We start from the raw sequence: 17,985 nt of genomic DNA, 5'->3' as shown, positions 1-17,985 counted from the left end.
CATCATGGCATAAAAGGGAAAATAATAATACTCGCCTAGACGGAGAGAGTACACATTATTGTCTTCCCTACACAAATCGTATACTACTTAAGGATTGCAATATTGTCATCAATGAATTCTAGTGGGTAGGAAAATATGACATACTTAAAAAGATACTAGCACATTAAAACACATTAAATGTGCATGGATTACTCAAACAAATTGTTTGGGACCATGTTAAAATTTCTCTATATATGAACTCCAACCACGAATCCATCTTCACCATTTTAGCTACATAGTTACTCATTTTACCATAGCAGACTATGAGGAACACCCCCTTGGGTCTGCTCCTCCTCGTCTGTGTCGCCGTGTTGCACGCAGATGCATCGCAAGAGGCTCAGCTCAGAAGGTTCATCCGGTCTAGACGGAGCAGTAGCAATGCCAACAACATAGATGAACCAAGGGTAGGAATCACTACCACTACCCGTAGCCCTACAGAGTACTATGTCCATGACCTGGCCAATTTGAAGGCCGCCGATAAGATCCATGTGCTGCCGGGGCAGCCTAGCGGCACCATCGGCTTAAATCAGTACGGCGGGTACGTGACCGTCCACGAGAAGAACGGCCGAGCGCTCTTCTACTACTTCGTCGAGGCAGCCAGCGACGCGGCCGCGAAGCCACTCCTCCTGTGGCTTAACGGAGGTTAGTTTCTTACGATCGAAATGCTTTCAATTCAGTTGTTGAACCTTTGAGCGGTCAGTGATGATAGATACTATCAATGCTTACATGGTGCACGCGCAGGTCCTGGCTGCTCATCGCTTGGCTACGGAGCGATGATGGAGGTGGGCCCGTTCCGCGTGAACAAGGACAATAGAACTCTCAGCGAAAACCTGCATACCTGGACCAAAGGTAAGGCGCTGCGCGCAAGTGAACTAGAACTACAATCGATTATCCGATCCAACTTGTGAGATCCTTGTAGTGGCCAACGTGCTCTTCCTGGAATCGCCTGTCGGCGTCGGGTTTTCGTACTCCAACACGACCTCCGAATATGACTCGAGCGGGGACAAGAGGACGGCCAACGATGCGTTTGTCTTCCTTCTCAACTGGCTCAAGAGGTTCCCAGAGTACAAAGGCCGCCCCTTCTACATCTCCGGGGAGAGTTACGCCGGCCACTATGTGCCCCAGCTCGCAGCCACCATCCTCATCCACAATCTCAACAGCAGTACAAGAACTTCCATAAACCTACGGGGTATCCTGGTAGGAGTCATTAATTGATTATTAACAATAGTTGCTCCAGTCTGTCCCTTGCGTTTTAACTTTTTCCTGATTTAGATGTATATAGACAGATTTTAGTGTGTGTTTTCATTCATTTCGGTCGGTAGGTATGTAGTCTATATTTAAATATCAAAAACATCTTATATTTACAAACAAAGGGAGTATTACATAGTTTCTATTTTTCTTACAGTATAGTGAGTGCATCTCTGTTTTGGTTAATTAGGTCGGCAATCCGTACCTTGATGCCAATATGAACAATAAGGGGAAAGTTGACTATCAGTGGAGCCACGGATTGATATCAAATGAGGTGCGGGCCAATATCACCGAGAACTGCCATTTAGACAAGCCAGGTTACACAGCATGCGTTGAAGATATGATCCATGGCCCTCATGCTAACATCGATCCGTACGACGTATATGAACCGGTTTGCCTGGAAGGGCCAATTGAAACACGGTACCACAGCCGCTATGTAAGAGAGCGCCACTGAATTATAAAGAGTCACACACCTACTACCTTGATAAATACGTTTTGCTCTAAATTTTGCAGATACCGAGGTCGTATGATATCTGCAGCGATCGTTACGTATACGTGTACCTCAATGATCCTCGGGTGCAAAAGGCTTTGCATGCTAGATCGCAAGAGTGGCAACTCTGCTCGTAGGATTTCTTAACTGGGATCGGAGAAACTACAAAATAGTACGTACGTTTGCAGCAAAATATACTGCCCTTAACTAACGCTCTAATATTTTTGCAGCTCACTTAATTGGATGGATGCACCGGCCTCGATGGTGCCGACGCTCAAATGGCTAATAGAGCACCACCTGCCCGTGTGGCTGTACAGGTAATTAACATGCCAAATCCCACACTAAGCCGCAAGTAAGTATATATATGCATCTGGTCGTCTGGTCTGCCAGTGTGTGTGTGTGTGTGTGTGTGTGTGTGTGACGGAGAGATGTGCGTTTTCAGCGGCGACTTTGACTCCGTATGCCCGTTCATCGCCACGAGTTACACCATCAAGGACCTTGGCCTCGACGTCACGGAGCAATGGCGCCCGTGGATAGTAAAGGATGAGGTAGAATATTGAGCACGCATGCATGGCTACGTGTCCTGATTTGCCTGCAAGTCTTTGCTCGTTGTCACTCTGATAATCCTGCTGTGCTTTGTTGCAGACTGGAGGGTTCGTTCAGGGATACACGGGTGGGTTGGTGTTTGCAACTGTGAGGGCAGCCGGGCACGCGGTCCCGTCGTACCAGCCCGAGGCAGCGCTCATGCTGGTCAGCTCCTTCCTGAATGGAACGCTTCCCCCGCGTGATGAGGGTGCATGAACGCTTCCTGAATGGAATGCTTGAGCACCGCACACTGGGTGTCATGCAGGGTGCTTCCATGTACTCCCTCTGTACTGAAATACTTGTGGTTGGGGAAAACTAGTACAAGTTTCCCCAGCGAGAAGTATTGTGATACATAAGTAGTAGTATCATAATTATTATGACGAGATCTTACATGTCAACATGTCATCTCCTTTGATCTCCAAGAGGAGACGGGATACTAAATGTCCGTTCTACTCTGTTTGATGCTCCTTAATTATTAGCTTCATAATCCTACTAATATTTGACAGGGCAGCGCCAGGAAAAGGAAATCTTGTCGAACTAGCTAGAAATACGTTCAACAGTCTTTCGGAGGCCAAAACTACCGTCATGCGTCCAACTAATCTCACGATTTCTGTGATGAAATAGCTAGAACGAGCTATTAATCGATTGCAAAAGATTCTAGCTAGACGTGTATAGCTATGAAACGCTGAAAAAAACACACTAGAGGTATAGAGAAGCCAAAAATAAAAGACTACATAGCTAAGAAACATCACTAGATATTCCCAAATCTATTAGACTCCATTTTTTTTCGAAAAGGGATGCTTTATTACTTAAAAGATTTATCATTATACCCGGACTCTGCATAATTAAGATGCACACAGTCAAATAAGATTCTCTCACACAAAATGAAAAAAAAAAGGTGAATTACAACGAAACATGTAGAGTCCGTATAACGCCTAAAGTGGAGGCGGGGCAATCCTTAAATCATGCTGCCACTCCATGTTGGGTAAAAGTATCGCTCCGTAGCCTTCAATCGTGTACACACCATCGTAAACAGGCCTCGATTCTCCACGCGTTGTAGAGAGGACCATAAACGAAGAGTCCCGGTACATCTGTAGATAACCTGCAACAGAGAAGTACTTTTATTGTTAAAAACCTTATCATTTCTACATAGCCAAAGCGACCAAATAACGGCAAGCGCTCCCACCCTGAGAAGAGTTCTAAACATGTGATCAATCCCATGTAACCAGTTGCTAAATACATTAGCAACACTACATAGAACGACCCAATTTGCATTGGAAGAATAAATATTTTATTGTCTCCTCATGGTGACAAAAGACACATTGCGGGCTTCCATGTCAATTCCTCTTAATAAGGTTATATTTAGTAAGAATGACTCCGCGACAAAGATACCATGCAAAGATTTTATTCTTAAGAGGTATCTTGATCTTACAGATCTTCTTGTTATTAACATCTGGCACATCAGACCGGATTAACACTCTATACATAGAATCCACTGAGAATTGTCCATTCCCACGGAGGTTCCATCGGAATACATCAGACCCATGTGACAATTGCACCGTAGACAATTGTTGGAGCAGGATGTTCCACGATTGGAGTCTGGGTCCAATTAAGTCTCTTCTGAACGTCACATTTAGCGGAAATGATTCCATTACCGTGGCGATAGTATCACCTTTGTGGCGCATAATGTTGTTTAGAGCCGGATATTGTTCCCGGAGTGTGGCATTTCCTAGCCACTTGTCCTCCCAGAATCTAATTTCCGAGCCATCCTTAATCAAGAAGGATCCATAGCATAAGAAATATTTCTTCGTAGCCATTAGACCTGCCCAAAAGTGAGAATCCCCAGGCTTCCCATATACTTGGGATACTACCTTGGAACCCAATTATTTCCTTCTTAGGAGGGTTATCCATACACCATCTTCCGTTAGTAATTTAAACAACCATTTGCCGAGGAGGGCCCTATTCTTAACCTCGAGGTCATGAATGCCCAACCCGCCTTGGTATTTGGGATGGCAAACCACACTCCATTTAGCCAGTCGATATTTCTTTCTCTCTCTATATCCTTGCCAAAATAATCTTGATCGAAAGTAATCCAACCTATGTAAAACTACTTTCGGTAACTGGAAGAAGGAAATCATATATAGTACCATATTACTAAGTACTGAATTTATGAGGACCAATCTTCCACCCACAGACACCAGTTTACATTTCCAACTACTAAGTCTTTTTTGCAGTCATTCCTCGATGTGTGTCCATTCAGCATTTGTGAGTCTCCATAATGTATCAGTATCCCCAAATATGTGATCATAAACTAACCCAACCCGCATCCTAACAGTTCAGCGTACAGGCGGGCCCCGTCTTAAGCCTCGCCAAAGCAAAACAATTCACTTTTATGAAAAATGATCTTAAGACCCGAGAGTTGCTCGAATGCTGATAAAATCAGTTTCAGATTTCTCTCTTTCTCGTGGTCATGATCCATGAAGAGAATCATATCATCGGCATATTGAGGTATAGAGAGACCACCATCAACTAGATGATTTACTACCCGATCAATTTGGCCATCAACCTTGGCACTCTCAATCATGACCGCTAGCATATCCGCCACTATATTGAATAGCATGGGCGATACCGAGTCACCTTGTCGCAATCCCTTCTTCGTTTGGAAATAGTGTCCAACGTCATCATTGACCTTAATGGCAACGCTACCTCTAGAAACGAAGCTATGGATCATAGCGTGCCACTCTGCAGAAAATCCTTTCATTCTGATAGTCTGTTGAAGAAAAAGCCACTTAACAAGATCCATCGCAATGGACAACCATGTAGTTGTGAGCCGGCATAAACAATGACTACCAAGTGGAGGGTGCACTAGGAATAAACTCAGGATCTTCAAGCTAAAATTGAGAGTCTCTGCCAGCTCCCTGCATCCACTGAGGATAGACAGAGAAGAATCAATGTGTTGTCGAATGAGTTGGATGAGATTTTATTTAGAGAAGAGATTATGTGGAGACTGATACCAAGGGTAACTTGACTCAAGGAAGGTGATAAAAACACGAAATACTTTCACCGGAAAGCTATGTGGAGAAACATGAAGAACACAATAACCAGACTGAAAGATGAAAATGGGGTGTGGGTCGAAGAGAAGGAGGGTATATAGAAACTCATGACCAAATTCGTTCAAAATTTGTATGCCAAGACGATGATGTCACTCCTAATGAGTTGATACACCTTATTCCCGAGAAGGTTAGCTATATCATTAATGATGCCCTTTACCGAGGAGGAGAGTGATTCTCTTTTCTAGTCGCAAATAAAAAAAAAGATAGGTCCCCTCAAAGCACTTGGCCTAGACGATTTTCCAGCACCGTTTTTCAAGAGAATTTAGGGTATCCTAAAAGAGGAGGTGGTTTGTGGAGTGCTTAAATTTTTTGATGATGGAGTGATGCCAGATGGGATTAATGACACAATCGCTGTTAGGATTCCAAAAGGTAATAACCCTCGGTGTATGAAAGATTTTTGCCCCATTAGCCTGAGTAGTATCATAGGTGTGTTGGAATTGTGTCAAATATTTTGTACAAGGAAGATTACAATTGGACATGGAGTTATACGATGTGTAGATAGGGTATATTGTAGTGTCCTAGTAGGATTCGCGTATCCTAGGCCTCTTATATAATGAGGGTGTTGAAACACGATGTAACATTTGTCAACATAGTAGCACATGCACGTTGGGGGAGTCGACGGCGTGTGCCGGCACTCGAGTGGCGGGGTGTGGTATTGTAGCGGTGTCATGGGGTGGAGGGCCCATAGTCAGGCCCCAAGAATGTTTCCATGTCAGTGAACCTCATTATAAAGTCCTGGTGTCGTGCCTCCTGTGATTGTTTGGTCCTTGCTAGATTTACTACGTGCCTCAGATTAATTCTAACAAGGTGATCTCCAAGTGTGTGGTCAATCATCTTTGTCCTATCCTTGATGAGCTTATTTCGGATACTTAGAGTGCCTTCATTCCCAGGAGAATGATAACAAACAATGCGTTCATTGCCTTTGAGTGCTTTCACAAGATTTAGCATAGCAGGTGCGAGCTTAACACCCATTGTGTATACAAGCTAGACCTTGCAGAGGCCTATGCCCATGTGGAATGGAATTTCCTTCGTGAGTGCCTTACTAAGCTTGAATTTAATCAGAAGTGGGTGTAGCGGGTCATGAAGTGTGTCTACTCTATTAGGTATTGAGTTAGATGCAATGGAGAACTACTTGATTTATTTTCCCACTGCCTCGAGGGGGCTATTGCAGGGCAATCGATTGAGCCCATATCGCTTCCTATTTGTGGTTGATGGACTCACAAGCATCCTAAATAGAGAAATTTTGGACGGCAGCTTGACTCCTATCAAAGTGGCCAGAAACACTCTTGGTATTTCTAATATTTTATTCGCCAATGACAGCCAAAGCGTATATGAATCAAGCATTGGTCATTCTGCAGCCCAGTGGCAACATTTGAAAGATGTACGAGCAAATGTTAATTGCTATTTCGTGAAGTTTGCCCGACGCATGTGAGAGACGACATAAAATATATTCAGGGTGAGACTACCACTTTTGAGTCCAAATACCTTGGTCTGCCAACTACCGAGTGGAGGATGAAGAATGAGAACTTCCAACCCATCATGGCTAGGCTCAGAAAAGGGTTTAACTGTAACGCCCGGATAATTAAGCTACAGTAATCCTCTGCTAATGAGGCCACATCACCGCTGTTACTGTTGCTAATCTCGTTTAGATTCAAATGGTTCAAATTTAAATTTAAAACTTAAGTAAAAAATAAAAGTTTTCAAATGTGGAAACTAAAATGTGCGAAGTGTGGAAAATAATCTTTGGATATTTATCATATAGAAACCACACTCCTATAAAGTGTTTAAATGTCCAAAAATAAATAGAACAGTTGCTTAAACAATTATATAAATGCCCTTTATAATTTCTAAAAATAGCAAACTAATTTTAATAGAGTCCAAACATCATGTGACAGAGGGTTAAACTAAAACACTGTTTTAGGTAGGGGTCTCATATTTTTATTAAACTATAATGGTGTGGAAACTAAATGAAACAATAAGGGGGGAAATGATAAAAAGCTAATAGACAAAGAAATATATAATAAAATTAAATGAAACAACCCCCTCCCCTGGGCCACTTAGCCCACCTAACCACCAGGCCAGCCCACCGCGCTTCCCCATCCCCCTCTCTATTCACAAAGGAGGCGTGGACAGTGCCGATTGCCGCCACGGCCCCGACGATCACCGTGGCGCCCATCCGCCGGCCCTGGTGCCTACTTAGTGCCCCCCGTGTCCTCGGGTCGAACCGTAGCCCTCATTCTCTTCTCCCACCTGCGCTGTTTTTCTTCCTCCACGCGACAAGCCGAAGCTCCCTAGCCATGGCCGTCGCCGACCTCACGCCCATCGTCATCCCTGCCACCTAGGACTGCACCAGGGGCTCCGAAGACCACATCCACGTCAACTGCAAGCGCCAGTTCAAGATCATCGCCCCTCTATGGATTGGATCGACCTCGTCTTCTTCCACGCGCGCCGCTGACGTTCTTCTACGGTCCCCTCTGCTCTGCTGCTACTAAGCCACCGCCGGGCCCCCGTGTGCCTCCCGGTGAGCACACGCACCTCCTCTCCCCCCCCGTTCTTGCGCCGTAGGCCGCCGTCCCCGAGCCTGTCTGAGCTCCCACATACGCGTACGTGCGTGCATCCTGTTGCTGCGATGTTGCTGCTGGTGCCGCTGCTACTCTGCGTCGCTACGAGCTGCTGCTGCCTGTGGCCCCTACTGCTGCCGCGCCCCCTAGTACCCGCTCACGCCCGCCCTACCGCGGTTCCCAGCCGGCCACTTCGCCGCCTCTGCCACGCCCGCGCCGCACTGGCCTCTGGCCATCGCCGGCCTCCCGCCGACGCAGCCTTCACAGCCACCCGTACGCCTGGGCTTGCCCTGACCCCGCACTGGCCTTGGTTCGCTCTCGCGCGTGCTGCAGCCCCGCGCTCGCCGTCGCCGCCGCGCTGCTCTGTTGCTGCCGCCGTCACTTGCCATCGCCGCATCGCCGCCCCCACTACCGCAAGGCCGTGGCCTCGTGCCGCTTCTTGATACGTCGCCAGCGTATCTATAATTTCTGATTGTTCCATGCTATTATATTACCTGTTTTGGATGTTTATGGACTTTACTTTACACTTTTATATCATTTTTGGGACTAACCTACTAACCGGAGGCCCAGCCCGAATTGCTGTTTTTTGCCTATTTCAGTGTTTCGAAGAAAAGGAATATCAAACAGAGTCCAAATGGGATGAAACCTTCGGGAGCGATCTTTTTGGAACAAATGCAAACCAGGAGACTTGGAGTGGACGTCAAGCAACGAGCGAGGCGGTCACGAGGGTGCCCGACGCGCCGTGTAAGGGTGGGCGCGCCCCCACCCTCGTGGGCCCCTCGAGCGCCCACCGACCTACTTCTTCCTCCTATATATATCTACGTACCCCGAAACCATCCAGGAGCACCACGAAAACCTAATTCCACCGCCGCAACCTTCTGTATCCGTGAGATCCCATCTTAGAGCTGATGTCTACTACACAACCTTCTTCTTGTAGACGTTGTTGGGCCTGCAAGTACACAGGTTTGTAGGACAGTAGAAAATTTCCCTCAAGTGGATGACCTAAGGTTTATCAATCCATGGGAGGCATAGGATGAAGATGGTCTCTCAAACAACCCTGCAACCAAATAACAAAGAGTCTCTTGTGTCCACAACACACCCAATACAATGGTAGATTGTATAGGTGCACTAGTTCAGCGAAGAGATGGTAATACAAGTGTAATATGGATGGTAGATAAAGGTATTTGTAATCTGAAATTATAAAAATAGCAAGGTAACAAGTAACAGAAGTGAGCGTAAACGATATTGCAATGGTAGGAAACAAGGCTTAAGGTTCATACTTCACTAGTGCAAGTTCTCTCAACAATAATAACATAGATAGATCATATTACAATCCCTCAACATGCAACAAAGAGTCACTCCAAAGCCACTAATAGCGGAGAACAAATGTAGAGATTATGGTAGGGTACGAAACCACCTCAAAGTTATTCTTTCGGATCAATCTATTCAAGAGTCTGTACTAGAATAACACCTTAAGACACAAATCAACCAAAACCCTAATGTCACCTAGATACTCCATTGCCACCTCAAGTATCCGTGGGCATGATTATACGATATGCATCACACAATCTCGGATTCATCTATTCAACCAACACAAAGTACTTCAAAGAGTGCCCCAAAGTTTCTAGCGAAGAGTCAAGATGAAAACGTATGCCAACCCCTATGCATAGGTTCATGGGCGGAACCTGCAAATTGGTCACCAAAACATACATCCACTATTAGGAAAAAGGCTACTAGCAGCGCGGGTAAAATGCTACTAGTAGCGCGGGTACTCGCGCTAGTAGTATCGCGCTACAGCTAAACATTAGTAGCAGCGCGGGTGCACCCACGCTACTACTAACCTAACTACTAGTAGCGCTCACATATATCCCACTCTACTACTAACCTAACTACTAGTAGCGCTCATTTCTTATTTCCCACGCTACTACTAACCTAATTACTAGTAGCGCTCATTTGTTTCCCACGCTACTACTAATAATTTAGGAATTAAAAAAATAAAAGTTAGATGTAATATTCATGAATGGCAATACACCCAGTGCAAACCAAACCAACGTCACATAACATTCTCAAGATTCCATTTAACATCAGACACACACTATGATCATTGAAAGGTTGGTACCTTCCCTGGTGTTCCATCACCAACCTAAACAGACAACTTCCCTAGATTGTATCTACCAAGGCTCGGAGCTTAGACGACGGTGGACCCGAATCCTCCCTCCCCCCGGACAGTGGCGTCGAGGTCCTCCACCTCGGCGACCTCCGACATCGGAATCACCTGGACAATCATCTACACGACATGGCCACCAGCTTCACGGAGAAGTCCGCCTCTGAGTGGTTGAAGAGCACAGCGCCCACCGGCTGCGCTAGTCAGCGTCGATCACCCCTGCGCCCATGTCGAGAAAGTGAAAACTTGTTAGTACGCAAATTGCATCAGTTCAACTAAATGGTATATTACAATTCACAAGACCCATTAATTAAGTTAAGATTCTTTCTCATCTAGCAATTTCAAGGGGCTCATGCCGAAAATATATGCTTAATTCCTCACTGGCTATTCAAACTAAATGGTCCAAGAACTTTGGGACAATCAACAACCTTTCCACTTGATCTCCGCTAGCTACTTTGGATTCAACAAGAAAAGGAACATTTATTTGAACTGAAAAGAACAAGCAGGCAAGCATGCTATCAATCTTCTGGCTAGAATTTCACAAAATGCACCTGTCAAGTGTACTCTAACAATCGACGTGTCCCATCTCCTCATGATTAAGGACTCTAGCTGAGCCGACAACATGGAGCAAGATGTAGTCGTTTCCGAGCATATCAAAATACTGTACCCAGAAACATATATTTCGGGACAGCAAACTAAATTGATGGCTGCTCTCAAACCGTACATCCAAACGACACAAATAAATATTCTAAAGAAACCTTGGAACTTTATCTAAAACTTATGTAAAGGGGCCAACTCAAAATTCTAAGCCTAGCTAACTCATTTTTTCAGATATAAGCTTGCTGTCCAAATTGGACAGTGCAGTTTTTAACTGAACCAAGTTCAGTTTACAGCCATGATGCAGAACTAGATGCTAAAACTAACACCTGGAGGGGGGTTCCCCGACATTACTTCACTATGGATTGGATAAAGAATCAATAAGGACAACACCCACGGTAAAACTCGTGTGTCAATGTTTGCAGTTTGGACCATCAGTTAAAATAAATGTACTAGCAAGTTAGCCTCTACATCAACCAGCATCAATGTTTGCAGTTTGGACCATGAGATTAATATTCAAATCCTAAAGTGAACTCTTCAAGCGTGGGATGTGCTCAGATTTCAAGAGAATTCTGAATACAAGATTCAGGAGGCTACTGGCTAGCATCTGGGTAGTCGAATTACTGTCCAATCTAGAACCAATCTAGAACCAAGCCATGCAATAAATCTAGAACAGCTCACAAATCTAACCACGACAGCTCTCCCAAGATCCAATCGTAAAACAGTAAAGGCGGCCCAAGCTAAGATTGAATTTTAGGCCTGGCACAGATACAGAAAGAAAGAAGAAAACATAACATTCAATCCTTATTCTGTACACTACATACACTAGTATGACCATATTTAGTTTACTGCAATTACCATGTACAATTCAAATGAGAACATATAAGATCAAAGGTAGGAGTAAGACATGGATAAATACCTCACTGGCTGCCACAACGTCTAACTTTTTCTTCCACTTATTTGGTTGCCTCAGTCCCTGTAGAATAAATATTTGAAAATCTGTAATCCACACGTGATCAATGGAAGAATGAATAAAAGATAAATGGTGAATTTCACATCGTTGATTCATGGTTCATATGGTAACATCAAGCACATAACTAAGTACCTGATTCAAATGAAATCTGCAAGTTATCACCAATTCACCGTATCAGACATGTTCCCTGCAGAACACAGGACGACGCAGGACGCCAACGCCGGACGCCAATCTCTGTCCGCCGGCGGCAATCGTACCTCGCGCCCTCGCATTAGCATCCTCGTTGCCAGGGTTGCCGCAGGCCCGCACGCAGCCACGCACCAACCGCTGAAGCCTTCTCCGCTAGTTCCTCTGATTTTTTTGAGGCGCTAATTCCTCTGATGGCTTCCCTACAGGCTACATGTAGGTGGCTGGTTCCCAACGGCTTTCCAATTTACCAAGCCCAAGGCCCAAATAATGGTTCAGAAAATTAACCATGGAAGCTTTTATGTCACTTATGTGGGTGTGAAACAAACAGAACTTATATGCCAGCAGTGCATATTAGAAGATGAAAATGCATGTCCCTCCGTAACATTTCTACTGCATGTTCATACTATGTTATGCATCTGATCCTTGCATGGAAGGGATCTAACATACAGCGCCCATCCCAATTCCTACAAAGCAAACAACCATTAGTCAGTTGGTCTGTCCCGCAAAAAATCCCCTTCTATTATTATGATACATGAAGAAATCTTTCAGAACAAACAAAGGCTGCAAGCAGGGGAATCACAGATAAGACCCACATGTCTGAGGCGCTGCTAGTGGGTTAGCTAATGTACTGCTCATGCATATCTATTTGAGTATAGCTTTTTTCTCAAGAACCGTTCTAAGCTTCCAAGCTATTGCTACTCCGGATCAAATTATATCATCTACTATATATGTTCATATGATTAAATTTTTAAAATGTAGCCATTCATATCACTTCCAAAGATCCAAAATTTCTAAATCTTTCTGAATCTCCTCCTAGAGGATACCTTGGTGAAAACAAACAAATTATGCAGCGATCAACAGCAAGGGTGCTTTGTCCACTGGAAGAACTCAATTAACTATCTATGACAAAAATATTATGCACATGATATGGACGGTTGTAGTAAAATCTAAATGAAAATAAATTCTAAACAAATGCTATAGAAGTAAATCTGAAATTGGTAGCAGCCTCATAAATAAGGTCACAGCTTAGAACAGGTGCTTGTTCCCACAAGGTTGCACAAGGTCGCAGCTTAGAATAGCTACAAAATTAACTCTGAATTACCTCTGGACGCTGGAGCAGGGTACCCTCAAGTTCTTGTGTGCACAAGGTTGACGCTTAGAACACAGTGAGGTCCGCCGGGGTAACCAGATCGCCAAACAGCCACAAACAGACTTTGAGTTGCTGCGCATACTACAAATAAAGGGGGAACTGATTCAACAAGCCATCAAAATTAGCAAGGATAATGTGTCCTAGAAAAATAAAATAGTAGTATGTTCTTTGCAGCAGGTAAATTTCTTAGGACTAGGAACATACAGCATTTTGAGGCACTTGCAATATGCAGTCCCACTACTGTATCGGCCACGAAGGGAACAATGACCTGAAGAAGACGAAGAAGATCCATGGTGAGGATGGCTGCTACTCTGCAAATCGACAGTACCCAAACAAGAAGAAGAGTGAGATTGACCTTCCCAAGGGCAAGGTCCCGATGCGCAGCGCCGACGAGGTGCCGGCTCCTGCCTTGCTTCGCAACCAGGGTAGAAAAACCCCGGAACAGCGCTCCTCCTCCTCCACCTGATGGCGCCATTCGATTCCATCAACATTCAGCAAAGGGGGGAGTAGATCGACTTGCTGCTGCTGTAACTAGTGTAAATCAATTCGATCAGCAAAGGGGGGCGGTGAACCCTAGCCAGCTTGCTCACGTTGGGGATGGCGGCGGCGGCAACACAGGTGGGAGGAGGAGCGCCGGCGAGGGCGAGGCGGCGGCGCATGATGCTCCGCCCGACCGCCGCGCCTGAAACCCTAGCCGCGGGGGAGGGTTGCTGGTGGGCACGAGCGTCGAATCCAGCCGAAGGGGAGGAAGTAGCGGAGGGAGGCTAGCTCAGGAGCGTGCCTGGCGGTGGAAGGAGTCGCCGGAGCGAGGCGAGGCGGCCGGCGTATGTGGCTGGAGCGGCAAGGAGTCACAGTAGAGAGAGAGCGAGGGCTCACGGAGAGAGGGGGAGTTTTTTTTTTTTTTGACAGGGATGGGTACCCTTAGTTGTAGCGATGCTCTTGAGCCACGCTACCACTGCAATCCAAACCGTAGCGCCGCCTAGCAAATACGCGCTATTATTGAGTAGGGTCAAAAAACGGGTTTCGTCGAACGATAGTAGTAACGTTGGTTGTACCTCGCGCGCTATTACTATTTTACTACTAGTAGCGCGGGTTTATAACCCTCGCTAATACTATGGCATGGCCTGGGGGCACGGTAGAGACCGTTTAGTAGTAGCGAGGGTAAAAACCCGCGCTACTAGTATCAACTTAGTAGTAGCGAGGGGTAAAAACACGCGCTACTAGTAAGTAGCAGTAGCGAGAGGTATAAACCCTCGCTGGTAGTAAACATCTGTGTATAAGCTTTTCCCTAGTAGTGATCAAGTGGCGCATGATATCCCATTGTCACCACAGATAAGCACGGCAAGACATACATCAAGTGTTCTCAAATCATTAAAGACTCAATCCGATAAGATAACTTCAAGAGGAAAACTCAATTCATCACAAGAGAGTAGAGGGGGGAGAAATATCATAAGATCCAACTATAATAGCAAAGCTCAGGATACATCAAGATCGTGCCATAGAGGGAACACGAGAGAGAACACGAGAGAGAGAGAGATCAAACACATAGCTACTTGTACATACCCTCAGCCCCGAGGGTGGACTACTCCCTCCTCATCATGGATAGCGTCGGGATGATGAAGATGGCCACCGGTGAGGGATCCCCCCTCCGGCAGGGTGCCGAAATGGGCTCCTGAGAGGTTTTTCGTGGCTACAGAGGCTTGTGGCGGTGGAACTCCCGATCTATCTTCTCCGTTGATGTTTTTAGGGTACGTGGGACTATATAGGCGATAGAAGTCGGTCGGGGGGTGCTCGAGGGGCCCACGAGACGGGGGGCGCGCGCCGAGGAGGGGTGGGCGCACCCTCCTATCTCCTGGCCTCCTCGAGGATCTTCTGACGTGAACTCCAAGTCTCCAGGATCATATTCTTCCAAAAAATCACGCTGCCGAAGGTTTCATTCTGTCTGGACTCCGATTGATATTCCTTTTCTTCGAAATACTGAAACAAGCAATAAAACAACAATATGGGCTGGGCCTCCGGTTAATAGGTTAGTCCCAAAAGTAATATAAAAGTGTATAATAAAGCCCGTAATCATTCAAAACAGATAATAAAATAGCATGAATGCTTCATAAATTATAGATACGTTGGAGACGTATCAGCATCCCCAAGCTTAATTCCTACTCGTCCTCGAGTAGGTAAATGATAAAGAAAGCATTTATGAAGTGTGAATGCTAGAAGGTGCATAAGTTTGATCAATGATAATTTCAATCACCTTTTCTAGCATGATTATATGTCATAACAGTATTTCATCTCATAAAACTTTTCATGATCAAGTAACAAGCTATTCACATGTTAAAGCATAGACTATAAACTTTCTTGAAAACTAGCAAACTTAATTCTTAGTCATCAAACAATTACAATTCATCTTATTTTCAGGAAGGGTCTATGTCAGAGCTTTGATTTAGCAAACTCCACATACTCAACTATCATATAGTCTTCTACAATTGCTAACACTCACACAATACTTGTGGTTATGAAGTTTTAATCGGACACTGAGAAAGATAGGGGCTTATAGTGTTGCCTCCAAACGTATTCACCTTTGGGTGATGTCAACAATAGTAGTTCATGCTAACTTACATCCAATTGGATATATATGTCAGGATCACCCCAACACAAAGTGCTTGCCAAAGGATAAAATGAAAAAGGGAAATGTGAAGATCACCTTGACTCTTGCATAAAGTAAAAGACATAAAGTAAAAGATAGGCCCTTCGCAGAGGGAAGCAGAGGTTGTCATGCGCTTTTAGGGTTGGATACACAAAATCTTAATGCGAAAGAACGTCACTTTATATTGCCCCTTGTATATGGACCTTTATTATGCAGTCCGTCGCTTTTATTGCTTCCATAACAAGATCGTACAAAGCTTATTTTCTCCGCACTAATAAGTCATGCATATTTAGAGAGCAATTTTTATTGCTTGCACCAATGAAAACTTACTTGAAGGATCTTACTCAGTCCATAGGTAGGTATGGTGGACTCTCATGGCAAAAACTGGGTTTAAGGATATTTTGAAGCACAAGTAGTATCTCTACTTGGTGCTAGGAATTTTTGGCTAGCATGAGGGGGAAAGGCAAGCTCAACATGTTTGAATGATCCATAACAATATACTTTAACTGAGATGTGAGAAAACAAAATCCATTACGTTGTCTTCCTTGTCCAACATCACTCTTTAGCATGTCATACTTAATGAGTGCTCACAATTATAAAAGATGTCTATGATAATATATTTATATGTGAAATATCTCTTCCTTCAATATTCTTTCATGAATTGTTCAAATAACTAATACAATGCTTGCTAACCATCAATAAATTTACAACCTCTCCTTATATATGTGAAGTCATTACTCCACATGGAGTAAGCAAATGAAACATATATAAATTCAGATTTATGACAATCAACTCATTCAACCATTTACTAATAGGATATAAGTGAATCACACGAGTAAATGACAAACTACTCCAAAAAGATATAAGTGAAGATCAATGAGTAGCTAAATAATTATGTAGCTATATGAAGACTCTCTCTCATTTAAGAATTTCAGATCTTGGTATTTTATTCAAACAGCAAGCAAAACAAAACAAAATGACATTGCAAGGATAGCACACTCATGTGAAGAAGCAAAAACTTAGGTTCAACTAATACTAACTGATAGTTGTTGAAGAAGAAAGGTGGGATGCCTACCGGGGCATCCCCAAGCTTTGTTGCTTGAGACTTCTTGAAATATTATCTTGGGGTGCCTTGGGCATCCCCAAGCTTGAGCTTTTGTGTCTCCTTAATTCCTTTTATATCTCGGTTTCTCTTTTTATCAAAAGCTTCATCCACACCAAACTCAACAAGAACTCGTGAGATAAGTTAGTATAAAACAATGCAAAAACCTTATCATTTTGTACCGTAACAAATTACTAACATTATTATTCAACATTGAATACTAAATGTCTCTGTATATTTAATACTCCTATCCTCAAATAGAATCATTAAACACGCAAACATATGCAAACAATGCAAACATAACAGCAATCTGCCAAAACAGTATAGTCTGTAAAGAATGCAAGATTCATCATACTTCCCTAACCCCAAAAATTATAAGAAAAATACTACAATGTAAAAGATTTATCATATCTCATATGCAAAAAGATTCTACATTATATCACTCTCTGACTTTTCTAGGGAATTTTTGCAACAGCGGTAAACTTTCTGTGTTCAAACAGCAACATGTATACTAGCAAAATAAGCATGGTAAAGGCTATCCTTGACATTTTTATTGGAAATATAGATGCAAAATATTATTCTAAATAACAGAAAGAAAATAATAATAAAATATGATGACACTCCAAGCAAAACACATATCATGTGGCGAATAAAAATATAGCTCCAAGTAAAGTTACCTATGAACGAAGCCAAAAGAGGGGATGCCTTCCGGGGCATCCCCAAGCTTAGCCTCCTGGTTGTCCTTGAATATTACCTTGGGGTGCCTTGTGCATCCCCAATCTTAGGCTCTTACCACTCCTTATTACATAGTTCATCGAGTATCCAAAACTTGAAACTTCACAACATGAAACTCAAAACAAAACTCGTAAGCTTCGTTAGTATAAGAAAATAAAACAACCACTTTTGGTACTGTAATGAACTCATTCTTTATTTAAATTGGTGTTAAACCTACTGTATTCCAACTTCTCTATGGTTCATACCCTCCTATACTACTCATAGATTCATCAAAATAAGAAAACAACACAATGAAAACAGAATCTGTCAAAAACAGAACAGTCTGTAGTAATCTGTATCAAACGTATACTTCTGGAACTCAAAAAATTCTGAAATAAATTGGTGGACCTGAGGAA

At 43.8% G+C, this 17,985-nt stretch overlaps 1 protein-coding gene and 1 long non-coding RNA gene across 4 annotated transcripts; one reads left to right on the top strand and one right to left on the bottom strand.

The window, feature by feature from the left end:
* The first annotated feature begins 287 nt into the window (after positions 1 to 287).
* On the top strand, positions 288 to 2,611 carry LOC123116296 (serine carboxypeptidase 1-like). The gene is made up of 8 exons (XM_044537275.1): positions 288 to 681; positions 781 to 888; positions 959 to 1,236; positions 1,478 to 1,723; positions 1,801 to 1,910; positions 2,008 to 2,094; positions 2,220 to 2,325; positions 2,423 to 2,611. Exons 1-8 carry the CDS (start codon positions 303 to 305, stop codon positions 2,576 to 2,578), a joined length of 1,470 nt encoding a protein of 489 aa, XP_044393210.1. The 5' UTR covers positions 288 to 302; the 3' UTR covers positions 2,579 to 2,611.
* A 7,533-nt stretch (positions 2,612 to 10,144) lies between these two features.
* Positions 10,145 to 14,026, bottom strand: LOC123116295 (uncharacterized). Of its 3 annotated transcripts, XR_006457020.1 has the most exons (8): positions 13,700 to 14,026; positions 13,465 to 13,571; positions 13,314 to 13,377; positions 13,062 to 13,190; positions 12,245 to 12,423; positions 11,903 to 12,166; positions 11,717 to 11,773; positions 10,145 to 10,419 (listed from the first exon to the last, which is right to left on the bottom strand). It is a non-coding gene; the product is annotated as an uncharacterized lncRNA (long non-coding RNA). The 3 variants fall into 3 exon arrangements; XR_006457019.1 differs by having other exon boundaries at positions 10,146 to 10,419; positions 11,903 to 12,423; positions 13,700 to 14,025; XR_006457018.1 differs by having other exon boundaries at positions 10,147 to 10,419; positions 11,903 to 12,423; positions 13,465 to 14,024.
* Between the last annotated feature and the right edge of the window lie 3,959 nt (positions 14,027 to 17,985).

This window comes from Triticum aestivum, chromosome 5B (genome assembly GCF_018294505.1).
Source record: "Triticum aestivum cultivar Chinese Spring chromosome 5B, IWGSC CS RefSeq v2.1, whole genome shotgun sequence".
Taxonomy (NCBI): Eukaryota; Viridiplantae; Streptophyta; class Magnoliopsida; order Poales; family Poaceae; genus Triticum; species Triticum aestivum.
Note: the sequence above shows the minus strand (reverse complement) of the source record. Positions and strands in the feature narration are given on the sequence as shown.